This window comes from Aptenodytes patagonicus, chromosome 25, assembly GCF_965638725.1.
Source record: "Aptenodytes patagonicus chromosome 25, bAptPat1.pri.cur, whole genome shotgun sequence".
Classification (NCBI taxonomy): domain Eukaryota; kingdom Metazoa; phylum Chordata; class Aves; order Sphenisciformes; family Spheniscidae; genus Aptenodytes; species Aptenodytes patagonicus.
This window is the reverse complement of record NC_134973.1, coordinates 6,252,345-6,273,065: the sequence shown is the minus strand read 5'-3', so window position 1 is coordinate 6,273,065 and position 20,721 is coordinate 6,252,345. Positions and strand designations below refer to the sequence as shown.

The 20,721-nt window shown below is 43.3% G+C and overlaps 1 protein-coding gene across 1 annotated transcript; it reads right to left on the bottom strand.

The window, feature by feature from the left end:
- Positions 1 to 4,222: 4,222 nt before the first annotated feature.
- Positions 4,223 to 20,328, bottom strand: GNA11 (G protein subunit alpha 11). The gene is made up of 7 exons (XM_076359639.1): positions 20,176 to 20,328; positions 15,566 to 15,750; positions 13,763 to 13,917; positions 12,628 to 12,756; positions 11,108 to 11,237; positions 10,187 to 10,340; positions 4,223 to 8,513 (listed from the first exon to the last, which is right to left on the bottom strand). The coding sequence occupies exons 1-7, from the start codon at positions 20,309 to 20,311 to the stop codon at positions 8,323 to 8,325; spliced, it is 1,080 nt and encodes a 359-aa protein (XP_076215754.1). The 5' UTR covers positions 20,312 to 20,328; the 3' UTR covers positions 4,223 to 8,322.
- Between the last annotated feature and the right edge of the window lie 393 nt (positions 20,329 to 20,721).

Below are 20,721 nucleotides of genomic sequence, written 5' to 3'. Positions count from 1 at the left end.
CTGCGGGGGGGGGGGGGAGAACTGTTCAAAGCACAGGAATCCAACATATTTCTTGAGATTAGAACAGACAAATGAAATTCTAAAATCAAAGATTAGGGGACAAAGTTTATAAAACTACTGATAAGAACGTCTGTCTTTTTGAATCCAAACTTGTTTTTTGATCTGGAAGTTTTGATCAAGCCCAATATCACCAACCAGCTCCTGTTCTTAAACCATTTTAAGCCTATAGGTAAACCTCAGTTTGCAGGTTACAACAAAAGTTTCCTGACTATAGAAGCACAATCTCCAAAGTTTTTGAAAAGCAGCAGTCAGATTGAAGTTTTTGTGTTAAAAGAAAACCCCTAATGGGTTTTATTTTTCAAGAGGTACTTCTGGGGAGTGTTTGCCTTTCCTTATGTTCACCTTTGCATAAGGGTGACTTGTTAGAGCCCATATAACACCTGCGGCTGCGCTGGATACAAAACACTAGACCAAAGATTTTAAGATTCCAAGTACTTTCCAAACCTAGTAATTCAAAACGTCTTAAAGCCCCCCCCCGGTCATTCACGTGACTAAGAAAAGCTATAACTGAACAGTTATCAGTGATTTTTGCTGCAGATGATGATGTTGCACAAGGAGAGCACATTTATTGCTGTGGGTTTTACATGCACACAGTGCCCTCTTTGGGTTAGCAACAGCATGTGTTCTTCAAGGTTCTGTCTCTAAACAACTTGTGAATCGATCCAAAAAACTTACCTCTAAAAAACCTTTTTCAACAAAGCATAAGATTGTGGTTTGGAAGTAAATTTGTGGCTAAGCTGAGAAAGGCACCTCTTTTCCCTTTACAACATTTAATCTGCTCTGAATCAAGTGTTGCAAAGCTGACATCGAGCTGAGACTTTTTTTCTAACCAGGCCGCCAAATCCTTTCCAGAATTCCAAGGATGTTCTCATCCTACATCACCTCTACTTTGCAAAGAGCCTCATTGAAGCTGTCAGCTGTTTGCAGTATTAGAGTTTGAAGGTCTGAGCCAGTGGGAGGGAGTATACAAACCAGCATAGCAGGAGAGACCTGCCTTTTGGATGCTTCATACAAACACCATTTATTTCCATGGCCAGGAGCCATAGATACACACCTGCGATGAAGGGAGGAGCAATTCTGGGAGCAGTGCATAGGAGTGGCCAGTAACAACAGGTAATTGCACCTGACTGGGCACACAGAACAGCCCCCAGGCTGCATCTGTAGTCCCTGCTGAGCCACATCCTCACCCATCTCGGGAGCTAGGTTACCCAGAAGCTTTCACACAGCCCAAATGCTGAGCCTTGTCATACACTCCAATATAGGAGCCGCAACTACTCTTCAGAAGCCATGAGTTCTCAACCCAAGGTGATACAGATGTTACAAAAATTGCTTGTAGAGGCTTAAATTCCTGATTGGACTGCACCACAGAAGATAAAACGGCTCAAAGACAACTATACTGAACTGGTATGCCTGTGGAGAGTACACAGATGAGTTCGTTTTAGAAATTGCTAACGGTGCTAGCTTTTGCTGGGAAGCTACTGAGATATCATGGACAGGAGACCACACATATAATTTATTTTCAACTAGTTTTACAAACCAGAGAAAAGGAAGGAAGAAGATTTTGTCCAAGGTGGTTTCTGGAAACCTTCATTTCCATCCTGACTATTTCCCATCAGTTCTTACCGCTTTTGTTTGCAGGGACACATACACTATAAAAGCTTTTTTTTTTTCCCCCTTAAAAAAAAAAAAAGATGCTTTTCTCCACCTGCATTCCAAAGCACTACCTTCAGAAACAGGTAATTGCAATATTTATTCAAATGCCTTCACACCAGAAGAGATTGGCTTCTGCAATGGAGGGACTCATGATTTCCATGTTCTACCTTCGAGCTATCTGGAGCTTACCACAGTGACTGTTAGGTGTGATAAAAGTAGGCAATGAAATGGGAGACAGGACCCAGCAGCCTTCAGAGGACAGATGTGCTGCACATTAAAACAAAAACATAAATTAGAGGCTGAGTGCTGGATGGATGCCCCTCGCTGAGCCTGGAGTCCAGGAAGTCACTGCTTTTGACAGTAACGTTGCATCAACAAACAGCTGCCATTCAAACAAGCCAAGCTGGTACTGTGCCTCTGACCTGCATGCCATAGATTGCAGAGTCCTGCATAAGGCAACTTGGAGTCAGGCTAGACACAGGAGAGAAAGCTGAAGTGAAAGGAGGGAGGCATTATACTCCTGCTTTATAAATTTAACATGACATTTTATTCTTCTCATGCTGGACAGATGCTTCCCTAGCTTTCCCAAGAGAGCAAATGTAATGCTCAAAGAAAAGAGCTTTTTCCTGCTATGAGGATGATGGCGGCTGTCCAAGGACAAGGCGGATCCCCAAATTCTCTCTTCTTTGCCCTCTTCTTCTGCATGGGATTTTTTTAACATAAAAAAAGATGGAAATCGATTTCCTTAATGTCTGGGTCCACCAATGTACACAATCCCAAGGACCTGTTCTGGTGTTGGCAGTGACATCTAACAGCTAGGTTTGAAGTGACTTGTAGCACTAACAAAACCCCAGTCCTGGGGCCAGCACACCTTACCAGAAAACTCACCTGGCCCACAGCCCCGTTCTGACTGCCCTCTTTTCCCCAAAAGTCCCTTGAGAGCAGGCTGCAGGCAAAAGGAATTGTCCAGGCAGCAGCAGGCTGCTCCACGCCACAGTCCCTCCTGGGTTTCCAAGACTTCTCCTTGCAGAATGGGGTACTTCCTGCACAGGACAAAGGACCTGAGAGCATCTTACACCCAGCTGCTGAGGTGGAGGCTCAGAGCTCCCTGTCCTGCTGGAAACGTTTTACTCGGTCTATGTTTGAGGGGCCCTTGGGAAAGACAGCAACTGTGAGCAAGCTGCGTGGATTGTTCTATCGGCTGCTGCTCCCAGCTGCCTCTTTCCCTGTGCCACTCCACGACAGGCAGGGACCCAACCTCCTGCATATACACTGAACAAGCTGCAGTGCTTCAGAGACAGCACCCGTACTGCACACCTGCAGCAAGTATGGACAATTTGCACATGTATCATGGCTGGAGGCTGCAAAAGGCCAAAACACAAGGCCTTCTTGCAGTCAGTTGGGAATACTGGGCATTAGTTTTAAGACTTTACCTTCTTCCTTGAAGAGTCTGAATCTGTCACTATGCTTTATTTAAACAGAGCATATTATACTCTCTTTGCACAGAATGGCACAACACAACCCACATGGAGCTGAAGGAAATAAACAACAAACCAAACACACTTCTTTCAGCTACTATTTCATGCTTTCCAGCTGGTGAGAACAGAGCTACTGAGAAAAGCAATGTACATTCACCCTCAATTAGAAAACAGCAATGACACAAATACCTGCCAGTATTATGGCCAACCAGGCTGGAGTGATCTTCCTGGTTCAGGACGAAACACAGCATCTCAGGCTGTCCAAAGACCTACAACTTCACCTGTGCATTACATGACATAGAAGGGAGCAGAACATCCTTGGTTGCAGCTTCCTGAAAACACAGGAAACCTTACAGAGAGGAAGTTAGACATCTCTACCCACTCCCAGCTGATTTAATCTGAAATTCCCGGGGAATGATCCTAGGGAGGGAGAAGTAAATTCTAGGAACTTCATCCCAGGAAATCCCTTTGTGAAAGCTTTCACAATCATCCATCCCTGGGACTCCTAAAGGGATAAATTTAAGCAGTGTTTCATATTTCAGTCCATGTTGCTAACAAACAAGACTGGAAGCAGGTCTGGTCCCACCAACATTTCTGCTATTGGCAACGTATATCCTGCAAGAAATGTGCCTGAAATGGGCTGACACTACAGCAAAAGGCAGCAGCGAATACAGACAACTTCACTTAGCAATTCTACTCCAAAATCCTGGAAAATTTTAAGTCAAGGTGCCACCATTGCATCCCTACATCTTAAAACCCTAGTCAGCCACTGTTCACACTTCAGTTCAGAATTATTAGTACAGTATGTTATATATAGTTATTGTATATTATACCTTATATTTACCAAAACACACTTTGTTTCTATGCCTCAGAGTCCTGATTTGCTGAGCAGGGACAACATTGCTAGCTAGGAGGGCAGAGTGTGATTCAGTCAGATGCAGATCCCACAGGGTACAGAAGTTGTTAAGCCAACCAGAAAGAGGGGGAGAGGAGGGACAGGAGTGAAGAAATGCATGCATGACCACCACGGCTTTTAGGAACAAAATTTATTCCAATTTCAAACAGAGAATTTATTTCAGGAGAAAGATATGAAAATCAATTTCCATCCGGTATTTCTGTGTTGCCCAGCAGTCAGAGTGGGATCATTCCAAGAAACAATCACACTCCTGGACTGGAATGAGACAGTTTGGAGCCTGAATAGATCCTGACACTGGGCATCTTATTCAGAAACTCCTTTTCCCTACCCTCTTCCCTCCCCCCACCCCAACACACACAACAATACATGCATTGCAAATGACAAGGTTTAAAAACAGCATTTTATATAGTATCTTTTTAAATAGGATAATGTTTAAATTGTCTTAAATCAGGATCCTATAATATACAAGTATAACCAAATAATTTCCACCACATTGGCACTTGTAAAGAGTCTCTGGCACTACTAAAGAAGGGGCATTGGCACAAACCATACTTTTTATAAAACTGGGTGCTGCATAACACACTTTATTTCTGCTGGACTCTAACAACCTGGGCTCTGTACAGTACAATACAATGGTCAGCACACTCTGGAAGTACTTTTTTTAAAAAAAAAAAAACCCAATAAAACACATGAAGAAAAACCATAGTTGAACGCAAGGCCAACATTGCTAGGAAGCAACAAGAAGAGACCAGAGAATCCAACTCCGGGAGCTGGGCAGACAGGGGAGAAAGGGCAGGAGCTATCTGACACGCTGAAGCAGTAAGGGGCTGTTGCTCACCAGGTAGCCAATCCACACAGAATGGTGCAAAGAAATGGGATGGTCCTCTCCTCACTGACTTCAGGTTTCAAACTGGTTCAAAGTATGTTGGTTTCTTCAGCAGAACAAAGATAAAAAGTGCACAAGGAACAGAGGTTAGCCAAGAGACCACTTCCTCAGACTCAAGATTCTAGATTCTCTAGAAGAACCCAGTTCCACCTCTTTTCTGAAGGTCAATCTGTTGTCTCAACCTGCAGAAAGTTCTGACTGGCCTCACTTTCAGAAAAGATGATATAGGCAAATTTGGTTTAAGGTTTGGCACTTTTGCTAGGGCAGGCATTTGCCAAAGGGCCAGCCAACAGAGACATGAACCAGTTCTGCAAGAGTGCTTCACTGGCCAAGCTGGAGGCACACAAGCTACTGCTTGCTAAGAAAAGCATGTGCTAACACTGGTTATTCTCACATATCTTCTCACATACAATATAGTCCACAGACAACTCCAGATTATGTGGGAGACAAGTCTGACCCATTCCTCCCCTAATTCAGAATGAGGTTTTGGGAACTCATGAGAGCGCCATCGCGTAATATTCTCTCCTTCCCTTTGCAATAATCATCACACCAAGTCAGTTATCAGGCCAACAACTACACCAAGCAGTTGCTCAGTAAGGTACAGGACATGCCTAAATCCTTGTGCCCATAGCCTCCCACAGTTCCCCACGACAATGCAGATTCACTCTGCAAGAGACAGAAGCCAAGATCCCTCCTCCTGTGCCAGGGCAGCAGCTCTTAAAGGAGGGGAGGATACAAAACAAAAAAAAGTTTCTGATTCAAGTGGAAGTACCACCATCATTCACCTTGGAAAAAAAACTTCTGGGAAGTTATTTCCAAGAACCTGTATATCTCAGTGCCAGGTTCATTGCTGGCAATAGTTGTAGTGTGAACCATTTACAAGAGGATCACAGAAACAGAAGAGGCTGGTGCTGCCATCTGCTTCAGGTGAACAGCACTTAGAATACATGAAGATGATTATAAATTCCTTTTTATAGGACAGTTTCTATAAAATGGATCATTTTGGCATAAAGACAAAAAAAGGCAGTAAAATTGATGCAAAGCTGTCTGACACATGGGAATCCCTCTCATTCCTCCCAAGTGTTAAATGCAGTCCAGAGCATGACTAGTCTAAAGAGATGCTGTGTTTCCCTCAGCATCACCACTCAACCAGACTGGCTCTTCAACTGTTGGTCCCATGGCTACTGTTCCAACTTGAGCTCTCTAATCACTCTTAGCAGAGCTTGCTTTCTTCTGTAGTGCTCTGAGACATACAGAGGCTTCCCTCAGCTATTCTGGAAAACAAGAGGGACCTATAAACAGAATTACTCAAAATTATGTCCCTCCATATTTTAGTGTTCTAGATCAAAGCATCTTAAGCATCTCAAACAGTTAAGATTTACTCTTACATGTTGTGCAAAACACTGATGTAGTGCTCTGTCTACAAAAGAGACAAAATATCAACAGCCCCCTTCAACAGTGCAGCTCATCATTTAGCCTTTATCTACTGGCAGCCTGCTAGCCTTCAAGGAGGCAATCTGGTTGATCCAGAGAATTTGGACCCAATGCTACTTGTTGGAATTGAAACAGAAGCATTAGTGATGGCTGAACAACACACATCCAGAGAGGGGTTAGATTTCCCTGTTTCCTACTCACTCCTTGCCTTGCCACCGCAGTTATCTTCCAGGCCAGTAACAGGCCTTCAGCACATTTGTTCACTTGCCTCAGCTCCTGAAAAAGGCTTCACATCCTTCTGCTTAGTGGAGTTTCATTTGGCATCTAGAATCCAGAACTACTCCCACTCTACCTTCCACCTGCACCAGCAAACCCTGCTGTCTCTGCCTCTACTCTCCCGCTAAACAAAAGTGCAACCACAGCAGGGCTTTCTGGATTCCATAGCAGCCACATGCTCCAGCCATGACTACTGTAACTTGATGATCACATGCACCCTGGAGCAAGTACGTGTGCAAGTCTTCGAAAGAGGATCCATACTCCTCTAAAGAGAAACACAGCAGCATGTGCCTCAGGGGAATGCACAAACAGGGGAGAGAGAGAATTGCCACTCCCTCCAAGAGCTATCCTCAATCTTTTCAAGTAAGAATCCTACCTACGTCCCAAAGTTTGTCACCCACCAACTCTGGTCCTTTCTAAAAATCTGCAAGCTGGACAGGACCGAGGAATTCTTACAAAGTCATTCAACACACTGGCACAAAATGCAATAAACAAAGCTTGTTTGCTACCAGCAGCAAGAAAAGAACTAGAGGGTGGCACGAGAGTAAGATTTTGAATCCAGCCAAAGTCTGATGTTTAAATGCCACAATTACTCAGTGTGCTTTTGGTATTTGCTGCATAGAGAAGTTGCTCACTTGATGTCATATACTCTACTCAACAAAACGTAGTTTCTCTCTGCAAATTGAGCTTTATACGCGCGCATGCGCTTGTGGTGCGGGGGGGGATGTGTGTATGTGTGTGAAAAAAATAAAAACAAAATAAAATAAAAAAGAACAATTACAGTCAGGCACTTCCCCAGGCTCAGCAGCTATTGCTCCAAGAGCTTCCATCATTTGTAGTCCATGAACAAAATACAGCAACACATAGCAAACTATGTATAGAACATCAATAATTTAAAAAAAAAAAAAAATCACAGTCTCCATACCTTTTATAATTGATAAGAAAAAAATAACTCAGAACTAGAACATATAAAGAATGGAAAAGTGATGGCTTTTTTGTTTGTTTGTTTTGCCTTTTTCTTTTTTTGCACAATAGTTGGAGAGCAATCGCTCCTCCCCAACATTTCATCACAGTGAACCATGGAGCATGTCCTGGGGAAGGGAAGGGAAAGAAGGGGTACAGGGCGGAAAGCAAGCAGGATTAGCAAATTACACCAGAGGCACCCTATAGCACAAGGCAAAGGGACCAGTAGCATTCTGCACTCCCACAGTCCAGTGAATTCACAATCTCGGCTGGAAAGTTGGTGTTTTTTTTTATATATATACCATGGGAATGAAAAGAGGAAAAAAAAAAGTGGCTAAGCAACAAAGGAAAGCTCAAGATGAGACTGCCTTAGCTGTTTGGCAAAAATTAAGAAGTAAGCAAGGTGCTGAAGAAATGAGGCGTATCCCCGTTAACTGTGAAATAAAAGCAATTTGTTAAAAATATGAAATCAACTACTCTGTGGACAGAGACATGAGACTCCAGGATAACACTGAGCACTTGCCACTCCACAGATCAGACAATTTGCAATCATTACATCATCAAAAATTAAAACTTTTTTTCCCGTCATATTTAAAATTTCTTTTTTTGTCTTTTCTTCACAATGAAGCCTCTCAAGGGGCCAAGAGCAGAGCAGGTCAAACCAGGTTGTACTCCTTCAGGTTGAGCTGTAGGATGGTGTCCTTGACAGCTGCAAAGACGAAACGGATGTTTTCTGTGTCTGTGGCACATGTGAAGTGAGAATAGATGATTTTATCGCTGTCTGGATTTAAATCCACAAACATCTTGAGAATGAACTCACGGGCTGCCTGTGCATCCCTCTGTGGGCCTGCAGCAAAGAAAGAAACCAGTTAATGGATTTATGCTAAGTGCATCCCCCGGTTTGATCCATCAGAGTAATTGCTAGCGCACTTTTTCTTACGGGTTACAGAGCTATAAAGAAGAAATTAAGATCATTTATTGCATAAAAAGTCCCAGGAGCCGAAGTGTCTTACGCTTTTCAGTTATCTAACCAAACCTACAAAAGGCATTTTTCCAAGGCTGAGAGTTCTGACAGACACCAAGGCGTCATTTCAGACCATGCTTTGAAATACAGCATTTGGTATAACCCTGTATGTGCTGCGTTCACTAGATAACAGTGACAAATGCTGGATATACATAACACAATGCTCTCCTCTGGAGATGGGATGTATATTTCTTCCTAATACAGAGATGGATCTTACGCACTGAAGGACACAAGCCTGTGTTTTGCAAACAAGGATCATCTTCAGCCAACACTGCAGTCTGTCCTAACTGGCTGGTCAATTCACAGGAGCTAAAAACTGGAATTTTTGCCAGTATTTACTTCATATTGCTGACAACTCCTCAGAGAAAAGTCACCTACTGATATTTGTTTCACAGTACTGGTGGCGTCACATTCTCTGTGGCAAGGACCATCTCTTGAGAGGTGGTCTGATGGGCTACCTCCCACTCACAAGCCATGCAGCATCCCTGGAGGAGCTACAGCAAATACATGAAAAAAACGAGACACTTCCTGATGTTGTGATCTTGTCTCCAGCTGTTAAGTTATACTAGAAGTACACACTATTTGACCGATAAGCTCACCAGCCATTCCCAGCCTGCTGTAAAAACGTGATGTTTTCCACCACTGACAATTTCAGAGTGCCTGTGCTTTCAGACAGCAGGGGGCATGAAACTCCAGAAGTGGGAGGACAACTAATAAGGAGCAATTTCATTAGTCGTTTAAAAGAAAACTGTTTGCAAAATGGCAATTCTTCCTCTACCTTGTATTTTTAAAGCACATAATGACAGAGTTAATACATGAGAGCATGGCAAGAAGTGTGTTGCCTGATCTCATTCTCCACTACTTTTATTTATTTTCAGTCCTGTACAGATGCGTTACCAGCCAACTTTAAATGCACTCAACTGAAGAGCTTGAAATGCTACTTTGGCTAAGGAATTTTGTTTCAGATGGGAATTTCTCTGTTTCACATAGGTATTATTTTTCCACAACTACAGATGGCACACTAATAAGAATTTCATGCTACCTGAGATTTTTCAGCACCATCATTTGAACAACTTGGGTATTTGACCAGTCAGTTTCTCAAAACAAGGACTCAAGTCACCCCTTGACTACAGCGTATACCAGCGATTGTCACATGTTTATGAAATGTGTTATATGCACAAGCATATAGGTAGGAAAGTTAGACTTCCATTATTTAATACTCTGAAGTGCATTTTTTTTTGGGGGGGGGGGAAGGGGAGAGTAATTCTTCATCTAGGAGAGGTTCATTATTTGATCATTCGATCAGATTCCAGTTATCTACATATGATTAAGACATTTTTGTGACATTTCCGCATTGCTGTAGGTATTCCTTCTCAAATTAAGATGTTTTCCCCATCTGTAGATCTGAGTTTTCTTTAAAAACCAAAAAAATTCTAACCAAACCACCTCCACCCCTTCTTCTAGATATAGAGCGTTCCTCCTTAAAAACCACTCACCATCAAACTCTGGGAAATAGTCAACAAGGTGGGAATATAGGATCTTGTCTTCCAGCAGATCTTTCTTGTTGAGAAAGAGGATAACAGAAGAGTTTTGGAACCATGGATAAGTGATAATGGTTCGAAAGAGAGCTTTACTCTCTTCCATCCGATTCTGAAATAAGAAAAAGAAAGCCTTGTTTTCACAAATGAGCACGAAGATGCCTTTCTGCTACCTGCACACATACTCAGATCTGTATCGATCCAGCATCTCAGAAACTGTACACAGAATACTTTGGCCCCAGGTAGGTTCTGGCTCAAGCTGTGCCAGTAAATGGAAAGGAAATGCAAAATCTGATGGACTCAAGCTTCATTTAATTGGCAAGCCATTCATATCAGAAGGTTTAGAAGTCATTTTATGCTTTGACAGTCATGTGAGAGGACTGGCCATGATACTTTGTGAACATGTTTTGTCTAGTAGAAAAGGAGTAACTGCTGTTACCTGATGGCATTTTTTTAATCTATTAGCAAGTGCAAAAATTCAGTATTGCACCTTCAAAGAGACCAGTCACTATCTAAGAAGGCAGCAGTCACAGCACGAAGGAATTCAGGGCAGAAAAGAGGAACGGGTGATTTTTAAGAGCATGCCGTCACATTGCAGAGTACCTTCCAAGGCATACAGAACCCAGCAATTTCAGAGTATTTCAGTATTACTTGAGAAGTACAGATGATTTGAATGCACTGTGCATTTTCCATTCTCAGGGACATCATGACCCACTGAGGCTCATGTTCCCTTTGCAATAGGAAGAACTGAAGGCCAAAACCAACAATACTTGCTAATCCAACTTGGCACCAAGCACTTTGGTACCAACCTCCAAGAAGCTAGAAAGACATTCCTCCTTTCCTTCCACCTTCCTGCAGAGTTCCCATTCTTTGGCTTACCTCGTTATCGGATTCCACCAGAACTTGGTCATATTCACTAAGTGCTACTAAAAACATGATGGAAGTCACATTTTCAAAGCAATGAATCCACTTCCTTCGTTCTGATCTTTGACCTCCAACATCCACCATTCTAAGGAAGAGAAATACACATAGTATCACAGAAGTAGCTGCAGTTCTCTATCTGAATGCAAAGGACCAACATACAATGAGAATGAATGCGGCTCTTTACCATTCAAGTTAACCTGGCACGGGGATGTAATATGTGCTTGCTAACAAAACCATCAAGTTTACAAAATATCCTGTTCCAGAAATATATCAAACTGAAGAGATGGCCATAGGCGAGTGATACCAAATTCAAATCCCAAATATCAGCATTACCATTTTTAGTTGCATTCTGCTCTGGTTTGCTAAGTACCAGTCCTGAGTCTGAAAAGAGAAGTCCTTCAAAACTCTGCTCTGTCAAATGAACAAACTATTTTTACTTTTTATTAAAACATCTACTTGCCTCAAAACATCTCTCCCACAAAGAGCTTTCTTTAGTTATTAAACTTTTAATAGAATGTGCTGTTTAACAGTTACGCACTTCAGCTCCTCAGTTTTAAGTCCCACCTGTATAATATGCTAAAATTATTTTGTCACTCACCTAAAGTGCAACACACCCGGTCCACCTTTGCTAAAACCCTATACCTATTTCATAGGTCAGCAAACCAGAACAGCGGGAGTAACTTTCTGTATGTCTGTAACCAAATGGTTTAAGAGAGAGGATGCAGGCTTCTTTATTCCTCTCTTGTAATGTCAACACTGTGGTAGAGAAGGGCAGGGAGCATGTAAGTACGAGAGAGCTAGGGAGAAAATTGCTTTGCAATAGACAGGCATGTCATTGTGCCCTTTATGCCATGCTCGATTTCTGGCTTAAGCCTCCAAATACCATCTATTGCTGCAGCAGCAAGTTTTGGTGTCATCCTGAGAGCACAAGGTAGGCACAGAAAACCATCTCTGAAGGCAGATGCTAGGTATCACATATGAGGAAGTATTTCTGCACAAAAAGTGGTCTCTTTTTGAAGGAGAAATAACTGGTCAAAGTTGCTTGAGCTAAGCATTCTTAAAGGGAAATACATTTCAAATCAAGCACTGCCCAGAGCAAGCTTCCCCCTCCTCCCCTTGGTGGCTTAAGCTACCAACAGTTCACTCAGCTGCCTCAGATGCCAGCAATGCAATCCTTCCCAGGAAGGACACCAATTCCTGCAAGATGGTTAGCTGGGCTTTAAGTGTCACTGATTCAAAAGCATGTGACAGCCAATGCTTCAGCTTGGAGTTTTCCCTTAATCAGAATAAAATGTTACACCATCCCCATTACAGGAACACCTGTCAGCAGATACTTCATAACATCACAGCACATACATCCACTCAAGCCTCTCAACTAAGCACCTGGACACTCTAAAGCAATCCAGAACTCATGCTTCCTGAAACCATATCACTCCTCTCTTAGTTCAGCTGTAACATGAATACACCTTCAGTACCTGAAGATAATATTCTCTAGGTCAAAGGGGTACTCTATGATACCGGTTGTAGGAACTCTAACCCGTAGCACATCTTGCTGAGTTGGTAGATATCCTGGGGTAGCAATACGATCCACGTCGCTAAGATAGCTACAAGAAGCACAGTGGAAAAAAAACTACATTAGGTTGCAGCACATAAATATACAGATTTAAACACTGCTATGTTTAGTCTTTCCCTAGCATAACAAGAAAGTCAGAAGTCACCTGAACCATTTAAAATGTGATGTGGAAAAATAACAGAGTACATCTTTGGGGAACATTAATTCACGAGCCATCCCCTTTGGAGGATAAACTGATACATTAAGGACAACTTTATCAACTCTGTATAGGAGTGTGGAAGACAATCTTTACTACAGAGAAAGTTTAAGTACAGTGGATGCTTATGTTTCAGAATCAAGTCTCACCTGAGGTTTTCTATTTATAAACAAACCTATGTCACCAGACTTAGATTTTGTTAATAATAAATCCATTAAGTTACACATCCATGTACACCTGTAGACCAAAGGACAAACATGAAGAGAAAGAGCAACACTTCTGCTGCCTAAGAGCCAGGACCAACATAGATGGCATAAGGTAGAGATTCTAGCCTCAGGTATTTCCAGAAGCAGATGTGTGAACAACTGTCTTTATCACCCACCAGAACACCTCATACCCTCATGAAAAGTAGCAAATGGTAAGGAATTTCCAGATCTAAATCTATCCCCAAATAAACATAGCTTCCCCCATCTCCAGCAAAGCTCTTTGCCTTTCTGGAGCCAGATTCAAACAAGTTATGAGTTACCTGCTCCCGCTGCTCTTTCATCTTAACTTTTCCTAAGGATACTTCTGGCTGATAGAGGCAAAATGCCCCCTCTGTGATTTTTATCCCAATACACACAGCCAGCAGAGACTGTGCAGCTTGTCTAAAACACTAGCAAGACTCATCTGCCTCAGTGAAAAAGATAAAAGGTACTTTAAACAAACTACGTAGTGAAATCTACAGCAGTGTTCCTGCCCTTTGAAACAAACTCTAGACTTCAATTAAAAAATTGGACAGGTATTATTTGTTAGACCATCACTACCATCTACCAGTGTATGCCAGTGATCATATACTTACTATTTAGCTGAGTCAGAAAGCTGATATTCTCTTCTCCTGTCATAACACTCTTGTATTCCAGGGTCGTTCCACAATGTTTTAATTGCACTTACATATGGCTGCTCAAATGTCATGACCTTTTCTACATCCACTTCCCGGATCAGCACTGCATTGGCCTGGAGATTGAAAAGCAAATAAAAAAAAGGGGGGGTGGGGGGTGTGTGTGTCAAGGGTCAGGAGCAGGGGGTACCAGTCACAGGCAGGCAAAAAATTCTCAGATTAACTAAATCCTTACATTATGACTGCAAGGATCCACATGCCGGTTGTGGATCGGGTTGCTAAGACCAGAGGGACAATGGGTAAACTATACATCTAAGACATAGCAGACATCAGCAAAATTCCCCCAAAGCATCATATGCTCCTTCACAGAACAAGCTGTAAAACAGCAGCAGGTTTCACCTATCATTAGATCACCAGGTGTTTTGAAACACAGTGGTTTCCAAGGCAGAGCATTCACTGTGAAGAACCACAGACTGCCCAACTTCTGAGGAGGTTAAACTGCAGTTGGATAACAAGTTGCTGTCTCAGGTTTCTTACAAAAAAAATTTTAAACTACATTTTGAATAGCAATAGAGACATTGTTTACGTGTACTTCAATCATGATCCCTTTTGAGAGAGAAAATAAAAATGCCCACCCTACAATCTATAAGCGAAGGAAGGACTACAGTCATTACAACAGCCTGTAGCATCTGTGAGGTTATTATCCACACCCAGCTGCTTTCTGAAATCTTTAGTACACTTGCCACAGGAAGGGGCTTTTGCCTATACCACCTATGCCAGGAAAAATAAAAAACAAAGCCAAGTTCTGCACACATTATCATAAGTAGAAGTTGGCAGATTATACCTATCAAAACACCTCCACCATGCCCCAGGTAAAGCACAGTCAAGGCAAGCTTCCTCACACCCTGCCTGTTCTCATCACTGAGATTGCAGAACCTCTCTAAAGGCAAAAAAGGTGTTCAGACTCAAGAACTCCTGGTGCACCATCCAGTCCCTATAAACAGTTATTAAAAATCAGCTCCAAGTTACTCTGAGACAGAACAGATAAAATATAATTTCACTTAAATATATTAAGGTACTAAGCATTAAAGAAGCAAAATACGCTAAAAAAAAATCTCATTTCCTGGTGCACCCTCACCCTCCCCGTCCTCCCCCCAAAAATCTAAAATAATTTAGACTCGATCTGGCTGAAAAATTTATTCCTGGACCCAAAATCAGTAAGCCAGACTTCAGCTCAAATCACGTTTCTGTGGTTGAGACCAAACCCCTTCAAGAAAGGTTTGTACCTTTGGTCAGTACCTATCAGAAAAACTGACAGATTGCAGTTGTAGTGATAACTACCAGTAGAGGTGTCTTTTGGGTCCAGCACGTATTTTGTCACCTTCAAGTTCCAATGTGAATAGTAACTCATACAAAGAAAAGCCCAACACATTTAACAATACTGAATCCTTGAAATGAGTAAAAAGAACACCTCTCCTATACCCTATATTATATCCCAATCTTTTGCTCCCACCACTCACTATGCAGACCAGCGCACAAACCATCCTGAGAAAGTTGCTCTATCCCTTAACACAACCAAGTAAAGGGAGTCAGATATCAGCCAAATGTCATAAAAAGCAGTCCTTAAGCACAAAACATTTATGGGAAAGAGTTCAGGGAGGTTGAGACTGCAATGCAGAAGGACACAAACAAACAGGAACTTAGGAGTCAAACCCTAAAATCACCATTGCCTAAAAACACACGCAAAAATTGTGAGAAACTTACCTTGTTCTGTTCATATTTGTATAGAATCTTCAGGGTTTCCATGGCCCTGATCATAGACTGCATGGCAGTGAAGATGTTTTGGTACACCAGCTTGGTGAAGCCTTTTTTGTCCTCTTCAGAGTAGCCCGAGCCATGAATTATACGCATTTGCTTAATGAACGTGCTTTTTCCACTCTCCCCAGTGCCTACAGAATGCAAGAGAGAGAGTTAGGAGCCATCGCAAGCAAGGTTTGCTACAGAAGAAAGCAAGCTAACATCAATCACATCATACTCCAAAGTTCCTATTACTATACCCAAGTACACACTACTTCCAACCACTTTTTTAGCCACTTTGCAGGATATTAAAAGACAGTCTGGATGGTCCTGCTCATCTCCACTATGAACCTAACAGCATAGAAGGAAGACATCTTGTCCTTTGCAGCAGCCTTCAAAAGCAGCTCTGGTACTTATTCCAAATCTCACATTACAGCCACTCCCACGCGTTCTGCGTCAAAAGGCCCTTGTCCGTCACACCTGACCTATTCCCAGATACTCCAGCAAGATGCTACAATCACAGCACTCACCAGAGAGGGCCCAGATGCACTCTCAAGTTGGTAAGTACTGCAAACTGAGATGACAGTGAGTGGGCCGGGGGAAGCCTATTTGCACAGTAAAGAACAAATTTTCTTTCGCTGGGATTTGGCACAAAATGCTCTTTACCTTATAGACTATGTATCTTTTCATAGAAAAGAACTGAACATAACAGAAAAATCAACTCTAAAGGAGAATGGAGCTCAAAAAACTACTTGCTTATCCATCCGACATGAACAATCCAGTCAGGGCATCTACCTAGTACCCCAAACTATTGCGCAAACACAATGTTTGCTCTTAAGGACTGAAATTATAATCATCATTGCGGGAAGATACCTCTAATACTGCTTGCAGCCTTTGGATATTATAGAGTTAAAAATAGCAACTGGCAGGGAGAACAGAGTAGGATGTTGCTCACAGCTGTCTGCACCCTGTCTTGATCCCTAACAGAGAGCACGCTGCTCAGCAAGGCCACCAGTTCCTTATTACACAGGTTTACTGCCCCAGAGAAGCTGAGTCTTAGAGTAGGTGGGAGGGCAAGACATACACCAGTGCCAGCGCACTGAACAGTCCAGCCCTTTCAGCGCCTGCTTCCTGCACAGTCAGTTGGGCAGGTCCTCCCACTCCTATATTTACGGCCCCAGAAAACTGTCATTTAACATGTGAAGGCCAACAGATGATATAAAAGGCTGGTGGGAACTGTCTAACATGGTAGGTATGACGGAAAAACATCATCAGATAAAAGTATCCATGCTGTTACACAGCCTTGTTAAATTCATGATTCAACTGGTGTTATGGAAAGTACCCAGCAACTTCCATTCTATATCTACACAGTACCTTTTGTGGAGGGGACATATGGGTCAAGTCTTGCATGTGATTAGCATACGTCCACACTTCATCCCACAAGCAACAGCCTAAGCATATACCATTTACACTTCTGTTGAGTACTTTTGTTCAATATTCTAAAATATGCTACTGATATGCAGAATATATATATATAAAAAAAAAAAAAGACAGCTCTTTTTAATACAGCAGCCCAGCTCACTTGACGACTGAGAGCAAAAACTAAAATGTATCACATAAGTGACAAATTGTTTTGATCTCCAGTTACAAATAAGCATGCTGGCAGAGCCCTGCTTTCACCACAGGAACCACCAGGTACTCACCTCACACTACAGGATAGATATATTAAGACAGGATCTCATTCATCACAATACACAATTACTACTCACATGTAGATTCTCAATTACTCATGTTTATAGTGCCAGGCTAAAAGGCAAACAAACAAATATGCTCAAATAAAAGCAGCAAACACATAACTAGAAGCAGCATGTTTAAAATAAACAAACTCTCCCCATATCCAAGAACTGACAGAAATTATGTCAGCATAGTTAGAAATTAACCATTATAAACACCATTAATATGCAGCAAACTATCTCCATCTCAAACAGAAAGCTACACCATAAATGGGGGGAAAAACTGGAAACTGAAATCTTCTGTGGTTTCTCTCACTGTGGTGAGAAATACTTCCTTGTCTTTTACCACAGTGACCTAAACTGAGAAGAAAAAAAAAAGTGGTGCTTCAAAGCATTCCAGTAATGAAAACATAAGAGAAACCTCAGCACCAGCCATTCACTTACTTCAGAACTTAAGAGTTCAAACACAGATTCTTCCTGTCACTCCATCATCACCTGTTTTTTGGTGGTAGGTTTTTTTTGTTTGGGTTTTTTTTTTTGTTTTTCAAAAGATGCCTCTTGCTTTTCTCTAGGCCATCAACAATACAGAACAGCACTACACCAGAACGTTATAAGCTCTGGTGGGTATGGTCTCCTACATTTATAAGAGCACAATAACCTTTTTTAATATGACAATATTGAGACAAGGAGATAATCTGAATTCACCATTTCTTCTGTCAACACATGAAAGCAGCAGAGTTTACAATAAGTTACTAATGACCTCCAAGTACCTGACAGGCACTTGTAAATACATCACTCAGCCAACGTATCCTGTGCTTAATCACAAATAATTTTTGTATAAAATATTCTTCCCCCCTCCCCACCCAGTAAAAAGACGAATGACTACCTTATACCAGAGGGCAATGTCCAATACGTTGAAATCAAATTTCTTATTGCCAGGTTCATCATTGATTAACACTGTTATTCTTCACCCCAGTTTTCTGTTTTAGGCTTCAACAAACTAACTGTTACTAGATGCAGTGACAAGAAAAATTACCAGAGTTTCTACAAGGCAGAAACTCCCTCCCCACATGCACTCTTTTCAAAATTTTAAAGATTTGGGAAAGCCCTCTCACTAATGCTTGTGAATGTAAGAACTCCACATAATAGGAGCAAGACAGAAGAAATCCCTGCAAGCAGCAGTCACGTCAAGGAGAGAGAACACACATTACCTGCCACAACTTAAGGTGGGCAATGTGCTATATCCAGTGAAAAGCATCCAGCAAACACATCCTAAAATTAGGAGCGTTGCTTATCCAATATTGACCCCCTTATATAGAATTTTTTTTTAAATTATGCTGAATCTCACTTAATTGTATCTTTTAGAAAAGCAGAAAGGATTCTTGAGCAATTTGAATTATTTCTAAAGTGAAATCTTTAGATCCAGTGGGATCTTCTTAACCCAGATCTATCCTATAGTGCCAACCTATTTTGAAACAGCTGCTTTTGTGGGACTGCTTTAGGGAAGCATGAGAGCAAGAAACACATTCCCTAGCCTACAAGAAGCTTTACAGAAACTGACACAGCATCTTCAAAGAGCACAAACATCAAGCCCTCGATTTTACCTTTCACCTGAAGAACAGCAACATGTTAATTCATGGTGAGAAGGAAAGCCCGGGCCTTCACTTAACAATTATCACTATGCAACAATGTCAGTATTGGAGACCTCCAAAGGACTGGGCAGACACAGCCTCACTTCACTTGTGTAAAGTTTTACATTTGTTTTCACAAGGATCATTCTAATTCTTCACTTGTACCTTAATGGCTTGCCAACTCACAACAGACCCTAAGTGAATAAACTCAATCCATCAGATCTGCTTCATATTGCAGCTTGAGATGATACAGTATTTAAGACACAGAGCAGGATACATACACAAGCAATGATAAATCACAGTACCCATGAAAACTGTAACTTAAGTTTAAATTTGAGGGCTGCCTGGACCTGAACATCAAACTCACTGCTGAAGAAAGATGTAAATGCCTGAAATCTTAGCTGGCTGCTCTTGTAACTGATTACCCATCCCTATAAACCTTATCTAAGCACGAATAGTTATCCATCTGCACAACCACAGAACACTACTACATTTCCATCTGAACACCTACATCCTTATCGCTGCACAGGTGATCTCTACATCTGAAGGTAATGCTAAACACTATAGCCATTTCCCCATCAGACACAGAACTCGTGCATTCTTACGGCTTTGTCTCCCTTCAGATCCACTACACCAAGTTCCTAACCCTGCTGGCCCTCCCAGGACCGCACAAGAAGAACTCTGTGGTTTAGGAGCTGGAGGCCAGTTTTTCCACAGATGGTCACTCAAGGCCCAGAAGTTCACTGACAACACCAAAAAGCATCAACTCCATCAGTGCATTTTTGTATGCTAATAAAGGCCAGCATGCTCTGGGAAGCGTTTCTTCGAGACAATTTTCACACGCGCGTGTATGTGCCTGCATTTAGAACCACTAATTTCAGCTTCATAGTTCCTGCTTATGTCAAAATCCATTTTGACAGAGAACGCATCATAAAAAACAAACAAAGGGCAGCCAATGAGACGGCCAGCCCCGGCACCGACAGGAAGGCCGCCCCGAGCGCAAGGCACAGAGGCGGGGATCGCTTGTGACTCCCACCGCTTCCCCACCACACCCGCTCCCTGCCATAGCCCGGGCGCGGCGGAGCCGCGCAGCCACCCGGACCTGTCAAGCCCCGCGGCAGCCGCGAGCCCGGGACCGGGCGGACAGGCCAGGCCCCGCGGCGGGAGCGGCGGCCCCACTGGCCGGGCCGGGCCGAGCCCCAGCGCTCCTCACCCAGTAGCAGCAGCTTCAGCTCGCGGCGGGCGTCGCGCTTGTCCCTCCGCAGCTGCTTCTCGATCTCGGCGTTGATGCGCTTCGACTCCTTCACCTCGTCGCTCAGGCAACAGGCCATCATGGACTCCAGAGTCATGGTCGCGCCGCGGCCGGGACGCCCCCGCCCACCCCCCCGGCACCGACCACTGTCCTCCGCACGGCCGGGAGCCCGGCCCGGCCCCGCACCCGGCGACCCCTTCCCTTCCCTTCCCTTCCCTTCCCTTCCCTTCCCTTCCCTTCCCACCCCACCCACCCTCCCTCCGCGGCGCCGGCCCGGCCCCGGCCTCGGCCCCGACTCCTGCGGCCGGGCCTAGCGCCGCCGCCGCCCCCCTCAGCGCGCTGCCCTCGCCCGGCTGCGCCGCCCGCCGCTCCCTCCTCACACAGCCCCGCCGAGCCAGCGACGAGCCGGCGCAACCCAACCCGCTGCCGTCGAAAACAAGCGCCGACTGACAGCCGCCGGCGCCAGTAGGAGAGCGCGGCGCGCGGCGGGGCGGGGCCGGACCGGCG